The following is a 12,685-nucleotide window of genomic DNA, read 5'->3' as shown; positions in this document are numbered from 1 at the left end:
TTGTTTACAAAGACCGTACAAGATATTGTTTCATTCTGAACATGAAAAATAAGCCAAGAATTCAGTTTCATAAGAAAATAGCTATTCTAGTTTTAAAAAAAACATAGTCTCACTTACTGGCATATAATTCCAGCAGTTTAAGATAGTCAAATGACAGCCAGGACCCGTCAATTTACCTTAACTTTGACCGAAATAAACAATTTTAATAATCATTACATTAAAAAAGTAAAAGGTGCATCCAAAACTACTTACAACCTTCTTACAAACAATCTTACAGCACTTTAAACACCACACATTTTCACCTCAAAAAGCGTTTTAAAGCCATATTTTTCTTCACAGTTTCCTTGATGTAAACAACTTGTGTAAATAAGCTTACTGTTACCGTAAACAGTCTTTCTACTCAATATTATTGAGGTTCCGAAGGCTTCTGTCAACAGTCGAGTCTCTCGGCTTCTCGACATAATACCCGACTTTCAGCTCTTTGAGTAAAATACACCTTTATTTTGCTCCTTTAATAGCGTATTTGGGAATATTTTTAGGTGTTGTTTTCTGACACTTACGCGAATATTAGGCGTTTAAATAAAACTACTTATAAGGATTCTATCGCGGTATATTATACACTAGCTTCTGCCAGCGGTTGCTCTCACATCCCGTGGGAACCTCTGCATGAACCCGGATAAAAAGTAGCTTATAGCCTTCCTCGATAAATGGGCTATCTAACACTGATATATTTGAATATTTGAAATTCCTGAGATGAGCGTGTTCAAGCAAACAAACAAAAAAGCTTTATAATATTAGTATAGATATTATTTAATCCCGACGTTTAGTCTAATATAATACTTAATATTTAGTCTGCCCGTGACCATGGATGCTGTGTAAAGGATCCGAAACGTCCGGATTAAATAATATTAACATGACCGCGATAAAATCCGTAAAAGTAGTTTTATTTTAATATTTTTAGATGTTAGGTTATTATTTAAAGATATTCGTAGTAGCCCATTGATTAAACCGTTGTGTTGGAGCGCTGATATACGCGAGACACAATTGATTTTATTACATTAAATATATATTTATATACAAGCAGTTCAAGCACTAGTCTCTCAAGTACCTATGAGTGTGAAGGTTCGATTCTGAACGTCTCAAGAGGTAACTGTAATAGACAAAAGGAAAATCGTATACACAGTACGTTACAATATTGCCAGAAACGTTACAATTGAACTATAGGTATTCTATGACAAAAAAACTGTTATTTAAAACTAGGACATATAAAGTGGGATAAAGAATAAAAAAAAAAATAAGTGTTCCTCACCTTTTGCCAAAAAGGTACTCCGCATGACAAACTGCACTGCAATTAAAATGACGCGATAGTTATTAATTAAAAGCAATACACCAGGTAAAATACTGCAGAATAATCACTTTATAGGAACCAAAGTTTTTATTAAATTACGATCAGCACAACCTCTGTATACGCTTTTAAATGGTCCGGTAAATATTATTAAGTAAATTTATTTTTGTGAGCTTAAAACAATTCACTTAATAATTTAATGCTTTTCCTACCTGCATACTGCCTTTTATCCTGATGGTTTATAATGGATGGTGAATACAGTTTTCACAATACATTTATGTGGGTCCTTGAATGTTGGTATTTATTGGGTTTCAGGAACTACGTAACTTGTTGATTGATTTTCCATACATGCGGTTTTACTACAGAAGTAGAGAGAACTTTTTCCTTGCCAGATAAAAAGATGCCATCATAAATCTGTGTACCTTTCATTTATTTAAATCGATAATCATTTAATTCAGTGAAAGTGTGACGGATACACACATAGTTATACTGATTACTTTGCAATCATACTTTATAACATGTACCTATTAGAAAAGATAAATGTTTTAAGATTTCTCATCTTATTGGATAATTACGGAAATTACTATAAATCTGGAATCATATTAACTATTTCTTTATAGTACATAGGCTCCCGTTTCACCACAATTTCACGTTAAAGTAAGACACAAAATACATACACACTACCATAATAAATCGCTCTCACTCGTCTCGTTATTTCTACTAAGACTCAAAAAAGTTTAAGAATATTTTTTTACATCTTTATATTTTTTTATAAAATACCTAGCTCCTCAATAACCTCAAATTTTCTTTGTCCACAGTACCGTACGACCAGGTAGACACCGACTCGGCTCTCGTACAAATGTTCGCCCACGTGAACGCCCCGACTTGCAAGTACATCGTCGCTATTGGGGCCCTCGCCGGCTTGACAGTGTCTATGTTCGGGTCAATGTTCCCGATGCCCCGAGTTGTCTATGCCATGGCTCTTGATGGATTGATCTTCAAGTAAGTGTAGCTATTTTTGTTTTATGAATAGTTTGTTCATCGTGTTGAACTAGCGTCCAGAGGGATGAACGCACATGGATAAAAAGTAGCATATAAGAATTTCGTCATGTTTCAGTTGTGTCTTTAGGGATGTAGGCACATAGAAAGTAGCTTATGGATTATTCATACATTGTGAGCCGTCCAATATCATCTATTATATCATTACCCAATAGTCTTAGCGTGATAGAATCATCATCTCCCGATCCTTTTCTGAACAATGCTGGGGTCGGCTAACAGTCTGATCGGATGCAGCTGAGTACCAGTGTTTTACAAGGAGCGACTGCCTACCTGACCTTCTCAAGCCAGTTACCTGAGCATCCAAATACCGCTTGGTAAGACTGGTTTTAGCGTGAAAGACTACTTGCGAATAAATATGTTGAGAAACACTTACCAAAATTATGCCCGTACATTCTCATGAACTTTCGCATTTATAATACGTACTTCTAGAATGAAGCTTTAATAAATATTTACATAATATAAGATTAACAAACAAATAAAAATAGATTTCAAAACATCAAACCTTCAATATTCAATACTTCATTTCACAAACATATCATATTACAATCATAGGGTTAGAAAAATCACCCACAGACATGCAAACCCCGTTTATTTGACAGATAGACAACCATTCGGCTTATTGCTACATTCAGGAACACTGTACACACAGACGTACACCCGGATAGACACGGCTATGACACGTCGTAAAAATATATTAAATCCTGGAGGTAAAACTTTGATATATGCGAACCGCTGACATCTGTCGCTCTGAGATCGGTAAATAAAATTCATAAGCTGGTTACTTTTTGTAGCAGTTTTCACTACCTTTTGTAGTTTTTTTATATCTATAGTTAATCAGATAATGTTGGGATCGGCCTTACAACACGCATCATATTTATACACTACGTTATTCTTGTAATTTCATCATCACCATTATATCAACCAATTGCGATCTATTGCTGAATCCGTCTTTCTGCAATTTGAATTGGTTTAATTTTCGCCTAACTTTTTCTCATCATACGACATCTACAGTAAGTTGGGTGTCAGCTTATTGGACTTTCTGGATCCTGACTATATCATAAATACCCATATATCTTCGTTAATCATCATGATAAGCTGATGAAATATTAATTCCACTAACAATTTACAATATAATCTAGCCAAAAGCTCAATTATTAATTTACAAGTTTAAAATAACAATATAAATACTTCACAAAATCAACAAACAACTATACTAAATGCAATACCTGTAACACAGTTGAACTTAAACCAATAGTTGATTCAACAGTTAACCAAACCAACGTGCGGTATCCAGTCGGTGCTCCGTCAATAATTGCCAACACTTGCTCTTTGACGCGCCGACGCTCTCTCGATAGCTGCCGAGGTTAATTAAAACCGCTTTAGTTAACTGAAGGTTTAAGGTAACGGAAGATAAAAATTTTGAACTGGTGTCTTTTTTAGCAATTGGTTTGGAGACTCAGAAATTTGATTTAACAGTGAATGCAGTACCTAAAATATTCACATTTTTGTGCTTCTATTTAGTTCCATTTAAGTTATGCAGGAAAAAGTCATCTATTCAAATTAGGCTGAAAATCAGCACTTTTGACAGTCCCCATAACGCCCGCCCTTCAACACTTTCTATGTGTTTTTGCTGGGACGAACAAGTGGTGGAACAAACTCCCCAGCAACTCAATTCTGTCTGTATGGTTTGAAGAACCGTTAGTAATTGATAAACAAAACATTATTATTCTGTTAAAATGCTCGTAATATATTCATCTTCTATTTTATTCACAACTATGTCTAACACGTCCCAAAGTCCTAGAAGTCACCTCCAATAATAACACAGTACACACTACATGCACGTATACTTTACTAGTAATTACTCGGATAGAGTGAGCCCGTTAATTTAACAAAATTGCTCTTTGCAACGAACCAACGATGCGACGAACTAATTTGAATGAGATTGCATTTTCCAGCCTGTTCATATATTTACATCACAAATATAAATTAGACTCTGTCAATAGATTATTTTGAATACGTACAACATAAGCCCTATTCGTCATCATATTCCCGATTGGTCATGTATTGGTCATGATGTACACACGTTCAGTGATGTATTCAGTAGAATTATTATCAAATGCGTCTGAAAGGCTTCATATTCGCAATGTGTACTAGTCGGATACACATAATGAAATTCACTTTAGACGTGTATTTCTCTTTGTGGGCATTACAAGCATTGCCCGATTCGTCACGATTCCAATGAATGCTCTAGTGGACTGGCTCGGTATGAATTAAATTCTTACTATCGTCAATGAATAATGCTTTGATGATGCTGCACTGATGCATTCATTAGAATTATTATCAATGCTATCAAAAGGCTCATATTCGTAATACTATTCGGTGATACAAAATTAAATTCCCTGTAGACATATATTTCTCTTTGTGGGTATTTCAAGCAATGCCCGATTCGTCACGCTTTTCATGAAGACTCTAGGTGGACCGGTTCGGTATGAATTAAATTCTCACTACCGTCAATGCAGAATGCTTTGATGATGCTGCACTGATGCATTCAGTGGAACTATTATCAATTCTTCCAAAAGGCTTAATATTCGTTATACTGCCCAGTGACACAAAATGGAATTCGCTTTAGACATACATGTCTCTTTGTGGGTATTGCAAGCAGTACCCTATTGGTCACGGTTCTAATAAATGCTCTAGTGGACCGGGTATGAATTAAATTCTTACTATCGTCAATGAATAGATAATGCTTTGATGATGCTGCATTAATGCATTCAGTTCAATTATTATCAATGCTACCAAAAGGCTTCATATTCGTAATACTGGACGGTGACACAAAATGGAATCCCCTTTAGACATATTTCTCTTTGTGGGTATTACAAGCTGTGCCCGATTCGTCACGATTTTAATGAATACTCTAGTGGACCGGTTCGACATGCATTAAATTCTCACGATCGCCAATGAATAGTGCTGGCAAATCCCTCTGGTTCATTGAGTTATTGGAAATGGAATTTACCAGTAATTTCCAAAATTTTGGAGTCTTTGAGCACTCTCAAAGCAAATGCTTTTCGTGGAAATACTCGCTTTTACAGCAAAGGGCTTATGTTCTCTTCTGAAATTCAGGTGAAAATACAGGAATAATAGTGAATAATGCGTCAAAGGTTTTGCTTGCATTTGTGTTTCTTGCTTTATGCTATGAAGAATTCTTTAAGAAACATTTTGCTTTTTCAATAAATATACAGATCCTGTCAAAAAGAAACTTGATGAGGGCAGTTAATTATGATACCATTATAAAAAAGATGAACAGACGATTTACTTGTGTTTTGTATTTCTTACAAATGCCTTTTTTTATTATAACACCGTTGATGACAAGTCAGGACCACATTACTTAGCTTAACTTAATTCAACCACAAAAGAAAATTACATATTTTTACTCTCCCAATAATCCTCGACAGTTAATTTCCTGAGTGCACAAACAGGATTTAAAAGCACAACACACAAGTGCAACACTAATATTGTTCTTGACTTAATTAGATAAACTGAAGTTCCCTCCGTCCACTTTCAGAAACACATTACATTAGCTACGCAAATAATACAGAGTATAATTAAACCTTTAGAGTAACACACTGCAAACTTTTAGTTGGCCGACTGACGGCCCGTTTGGTAGGTTTTTTTTTTTATAAAATTGAGAATTTTATCAAAGTTTTTAGTCGGTCTGATACCGAACAAATACTTGATCGTTTTTACGGGCGTACTTCCATTCATTTTCATACTCAGTTATGAGCTCAAATCAAGTTTGTAGTGTGCGCGCGCTCTTACTGAAGACTTTTTAGTCGCTTGATAAGTACGGAAGTATATGGGAGTGTGCACATAACAACGATAAGGTTTTGGCCTGTATCAGACCGACTGAAAACTATGATAGAACTCACGATTTTCTTAAAAACAAAAACTTTTATTTTTTTCCAACCGTCAGCCGACAGTCGGCCAACTGTGTAGTTATCAGTATGCGTAGGCTAAACCTTGATCAAATCACTTCTTATGAAACGTTAATTACTAATGCAGTGGATGCACCTTTTGTATTTAATTCAGATACTCTGTTGAAAGTAAAGCAATTAGGCCTTATAGAACTACTAGTTCTGATTCTTGCAAACAGATAAAAATAAAATTTGATACATAAGCCATGTTATTGTCAAGTTATACTCAAAATTCTCATAGCATCTTATGTCAGAAGAATTAACAAACGTACCAACATGTTCAAAAAACTTTTCACATGAAAAGCTCCAAAAATTCGTCCCCATCGCTGTAGTCTGGGAGCGTGCCCAAGAGGCTGGCAGCATTACCTCGTTATAAGTGACTGACCTTGAATTTAAATGTGACCAAACGGGCATGGTGTTAAAGGTGTTTAGAAGATTGTAAGATGTGAATGTGTTTCACAAAAACACACCTTCGAACCTACAAATGATATGTACCATTTCTAATTAAGATTACACATAGTTCCCACCATTAAGCCTTGAACCAATAATTCGAGCAACAGTATTAAACCAGAGGTATTTCCACGAGTATTCAGCGGTATTGGTCGGTATTAACCAACGATGTGCGCCCAAATTATCAACACAATTCCAAATTCTAGTGCTATATTTAGAAACTGCCACGGAGTAAGGAAAGATGAACTAAACAGAGATGCTATAATGCAGGTAGGTCAGGCGCTTTCTTATAGGTCAAATTCGCACGGAGGGCATGACCAAAACGATCAGTTACGAGAGAACTAACAAGGCGTTCGGGTTCTTTGAGATATCTGTTAATGATTTTTGGTATTAGAAAAAAATTAAGGTTTCTCGTCCCCCGCACACTCGCATTTTGGCGCGCTACTTTCCTACTTAGGCGATTTTCCGTTATGGCACCTCCGCTAGTCATTTTGTTCTCCATGGAAACGGCCCATATCGGCTTTATTTTGCCTATTCAACGTACTAGGGTGATTAATTTTGAAATACCGGGAAGGTACTTTATATGATTTAAAGTGGTATTAAGTATTAATGTTTCCGTGTTTCAAACTGCATATCGGATGGTCATTTATGCAGCTTTGGCTATCATTATGATGTCAATAAGGCATCCACTCCATATGTGCTGGTACGTAGATTCATGTGTATTGGAAGCCGACCTTGGGAGGCGACGCCAACAAAGTTGGAAAAAGGCTAGGCAGGTGATGATGGCAATGATTAAAGTCAGAGATTGTTATGTACCAACTTTCATTACTATTTATATTCTTACGAGTAACTTAATATTGATTTCATGAATTGAATGAGCGTTAGGCACCATGCTTGTTACAGGCGGATTGGCAATTTCAGATTTTTCATGTCCGCAAAGATATTTTTCTCCACCCTTGGTCATACACTTATATCCTCAATGAATAAAAATCTACAATGCCATTTCCGCGCGATTAGAACAAAAAATCTCACAAATAATGTATTTACAAATCAGCTTCGCAAACTGGCCTCATCGTTGAAAGAATTGGTATTCTAAAGCCGCTTAAAGTTTCCAACAGCGAGATAAATTGCTGGTACTTGCGCTAACTAAAGCGCTTAGGGAAAAACAAAAACGCTCAGCGCTGCATTTTCCAATACTGCTTTTTCATCTGTATGAAACATGGAGTAAGAAAAATGAACGGAGATGTCATAATCCATGTTGGTCGAAGCCTCTTTCTAGGTCAATTTCGTACAGTGACTTACGAGTGCATTGACGAGGTGTTTGTGTTCTTTGAGGCATCTGACAACGATTTTCTGGTATTACAAAAAAAAAGTCGAGTCCAGAGAAGGCGTATAGGGTGAAGACAGTAACGTTCCAATTTTTTTTTTTAATTTATTTGTCTTATTTCACATAGTAATCATTTTATGTGCCCCACAAAACTGTTGCAATAGTCCCCCCCCTCACCAGTATTTTGGAGCGATAGTTTCATAGGCGATTATCCGTTATGCCACCTCCGCTAGTCATTTTGTTCTCCATGTTATGAAACGAATAGTTAATGAGATTGTGAGCAACAGCGATTCCGTAATGTAAAATTAATTTTAAAGTTTGTTCAAAATTCGACCTTAATGTTGTTTGAACAGAATTCAGAATTGATTGTCTGTAAATGTTTGTAGTTTTTTTAATTGTTCGTGCTTAAGGATAGTTGTTGGGTATCAGAGGGATTTAATTCTTTAAATATTACAGCATTAAATAATTATTAGTCTGCTTGCTGGGCGAATTGAGGCTTTTGAATGTTTGCATTTACTACTTTTTTTATTCGGTTCTGTTGTGAGTTCTTACGAACACTGGTGAACATTTTGTGAATTTGTCATACATAATATTATGTAAACTTGTTTGACACATTGGATATTCTGTCTTAGTATTGGCATAACATGAAGGCCAGATAATTCGAAGTTGAGGACAGAATATAGTTTATTTCTCAATAGTTATAGTTAACCTACGTACGTAACACTTACTAGTAGATATCAACCGACAACAAAAAGTTGGCGTTATTGTAATTTTATTTAAAGAAAATCTGTGAACAAATATTTAAATCGTTAGGTATCGGTTTCAGTAGTTTTGGCTTCACCGAGCGAGAACCAGGCAGAATTTTCGCATTTAAAATATTAGAAAGGATATTTTTATGTACCTACCAAAAACCACTTTCTTAATTTAAGCTAAGATCCCAAGTAGGTACCTTCACACCTAATTCTAATCTATTCTAAAGTAAAAGTTTAACAAACCGACCCACAGCATTAATTAGAACACCAACTCTGACGCAGCCGACCATAATTCATTAGCCTTCATACCGCATCTTCGCACATGGCTAAATAGGAATAACAGATGTTAGTTACCTAGTCTGCATTGTCGAGATCTGGAACCTGCAGAGATAATTAACTAATCTGAGGCTGCGAGCGTTAGCATTTACATAGAGATTGTACTTCGAAGGTATATGCATGTAATGATAGGGCAATCAGTAAGGGTAATATGTAGTACTATATGCTTTTCGTAGGTTCACCTGCGTTTCGGGGGAATATTAATTTATGTTACTTTGGGATAGTGTACCTTCCTAAAAGTAAAAGAATTTTTGAAATAGATTTACTTGAAATTGAATTGAAAATTACAAAGAAGAAAATCGTTACTGAAACTAATGCTAAGTAATAATATTTATTTGATCGCTAAAAACATTATCATATTTGTTGTGGAAAATAACAGTAAAATAAAAGCTCGAAGTACCAGTAAAGATGGCTTCAGATGACAGTTTGTGATCTTCTATGTGCGCGCTGAAATCTCACTATTAAACAAAAACATTAACTTTTTCATTCCTAAAACGTAATCAATATATTATACCCACATCATTCTGCTTCCCACATTAATCTATTTCCAGCATCTATTTTCCAAACTCCCACTTCCCATTCTCACACAAGCGAAGTTTTCTTTGACAAGTATTCACAAACTCGCGTATAAATCCGTTGATTTGTTGCGAGCGCACGCGCCGCGCGTGAAGTAACCAGTACTTAATGTTTGTTGTCGCCAACCAGATCTGAATGTGGGTCCATTTTGTAAAAAAACTGGGCTAGGAAAACCTTTGTGGTCTATCTAGAAGGATTTTTGTGTTTTTAATAGTAGATTTATTAAGATAACATTAACCACGAAAAGAAATAACAATGCATAACTAAAAACAAACATAAGCTATTATAATAATTTTACACAGTTATGCTTGCCCACGAATGTGATATTTCTGTAATCTTATTCTTGCTATACTATAAATTAATGTGAGTCTGACGGTTGCAAACGAAAAACTTTTGAACCGACATAAATCAAATTGAGCTGGTACACAGATAGTTAAGAGCCTAACCTCCCCACTCAGAGACATTTAATGATTACTTAAGTCACTCCTTAGTGACGGAATGTCATACAAAGCCTTCACTAAGGAATGGCTTAAGTAACCATTTACCGTCTTACCACAAAAACTTTTTAACGTCAGTTTATGCCTTGTCTAAAAAATTTTCAAATTATGACGTTGACATATGGTTCATTTTGCAGCCAAAATTTTATTAGACAAGTGTAAAACAGGGTTTAAAGTTTTTGTAGTAAGGCCCTTAATGTCTCTGAGTGGGGAGGTAAGAATGGACTTGAGATACTTCTTATCCATGTGCGGAATGTTGGTTCCTAACGACGCGAGTGGAACTGTAGTTGCCGCAGTATAATGTATAAACTAAAAATCCCCCTTTTCTTTTGTCTAGAAAACTGGCCACCATCTCCGAGAGCACCGGGACCCCTGCCTTCGCGACCGTCTGCGGAGGCATCGCTGCTGCTGTGGTGGCGCTCATGATCCAGCTCGAGGTCCTCGTCGAGATGATGAGCATCGGTAAGTTACCTGTCTAACCTTGAATATGTTGGAGTCAGCTTCGAGTATAATGCAGCTGAGTATTAGTGGGTAAGATGGAGCGATTGCCTATCTGACCTTCTTAAATTAGTTACTTAGAACACGATAAAGCTCTCGGTAAGTACTCTTTGATTTTACAGGTGTTTAATAATATTGTTTTGGCCGCTGCAGTTTTTAAAGGATAAGTTAGTTGTGCAGGAGCGATATTATAGAGCACAAAATATTTATTTAAAAACCCCGACGTAAAAAGAAGGATTTAGCTAAAAGCAGGTGTTCCGGTGTAATAAATTATAATCAAAGAGGCTCAGTTGTACAAAATTACTAGCAATTTTTGTCATTTACTTTACAATTATTTACTACTTTACCAGAACATTTTAAATGTTGCAGCATCCTTAAACTTTTATTTTGAAAAATTAATTGTTATTCTATAACATCATCTCTCAGTATATCTACAAATATGACGAAAAAGCAAACCAATACACACCTCATAATAATCCGAAGCATTTAACTTACATATGTATAAACGACGCATAAACTCATTGCACTAATTACGCATCCAAGTTAGCTTCAAGTACGACACTTGAAGCTAAGCAGAGTGAGTAAGTAGCTCTCGACTTGAAGCCTCACACTTACCTACATGTATAACTTATTTGTAACTTAAGCTCATCCAGTTAATTGCAACTTAGTTCTATGTAAGTGCTTTGAATATTAACAGGTTTATGTATGCACTTAGATAAGTTAATTGGTGAGTGAAACTGAAAATTAATACTATTATAAATGCATAAGTTAACTGTTTGTCTATCGTATTTTTAGAATACAATTACTAAACTGCTATAAACAAAAGTTGGTATACCTAAAGGCTTAACTATGTCTTTAAAAAACAGGCTATTTTCGCCCGGGTGTGGGAAGTAATTATCTGAGAACGTGGGTGGAACCAAGAGCCATGGCGTTATACAAAATATTTTCCAAATATACTAAACAACAATATTAAAAAAGTAAGCTTTGATAAGAACTTATTATTCATTTGTTGACAAAAATATATTCACGATTATAATTTTTGAGGTCTACATTTTACTTTCCAAGGTATACAAACCACAGTTTATTCAATAATACCCTTGCTACGAATCCCTAAAAAGCCCATGCAAAGTTCAAAACCGACACAATACACTATAATGATTCCTTCATAAATGATGCAACATGCATCTCTGGCTACGCATGCGTAGCTGATTGCTACGTGCTACGCGGCTACGAGAATATTCTCGTAGCGTCATATCTGACGTTGGAATTGTCAAGTCAGCTTTTTAAATGTTCTGCAAATTTTTATTGGTTTGGTTTGTGGTATATATGAATCTTACATTTTATTTATTTGTAGTGGTCATGAGAAAATATGTTTATTCTAACTTGAATTCTTACAGATATAGTTTGCATTTATAATTTTTCAGATCAACATTTAAAAAATAAACAGGTATAAAACAATTAAAATTCTACAAAAATCTAACTTCACGTGCTCTTTATCACGCAGGAGTAACTTTCAAAATTAGAAGTACAAAAACGAGGCAATTGGATTTTTTGCTTGTTTTTGTACATCTGATTTTGAAAGTTAATTGCACATAGAATAAAAACCAATTAAAATTCATACATAAAAAGTTAAAGTGATCACAACTCCCAACTACTTTCCAGAGAGAATAAGAACTGTCTCTAGACACGTCATAGATAACAGAAGCTGTAGAGTCTCTCTAGACGTCATAGATAAACGAGACGAGGCTATCTGATAGTTAAGTAGGCTGTACCCAATGAGGTTTGCAACTTGTTACAATAGAGTTCTTGTTATAATAGCTGTGATTATTGAATAGTTTTATGTCTTATAGAATTTAGTTTTGCAGATAAATAAA

General features: G+C 35.3%; 1 protein-coding gene across 1 annotated transcript in view; it reads left to right on the top strand.

Moving 5' to 3' along the window:
* LOC110373863 (solute carrier family 7 member 14) overlaps window positions 1–12,685 on the top strand; it is a 146,495-nt gene that overhangs the window by 94,827 nt on the left and 38,983 nt on the right. The window contains exons 10-11 of the mRNA XM_064036975.1: window positions 2,164–2,347; window positions 10,651–10,775. Coding sequence (XP_063893045.1) covers window positions 2,164–2,347; window positions 10,651–10,775 — 309 coding nt within the window. The remainder of the gene's footprint in view (window positions 1–2,163; window positions 2,348–10,650; window positions 10,776–12,685) is intronic.

The sequence above is a fragment of the Helicoverpa armigera genome, chromosome 1, assembly GCF_030705265.1.
Source record: "Helicoverpa armigera isolate CAAS_96S chromosome 1, ASM3070526v1, whole genome shotgun sequence".
Classification (NCBI taxonomy): Eukaryota; Metazoa; Arthropoda; class Insecta; order Lepidoptera; family Noctuidae; genus Helicoverpa; species Helicoverpa armigera.
The sequence above is the reverse complement of the archived record's forward strand: the minus strand, read 5'-3'. Positions and strand labels throughout refer to the sequence as shown.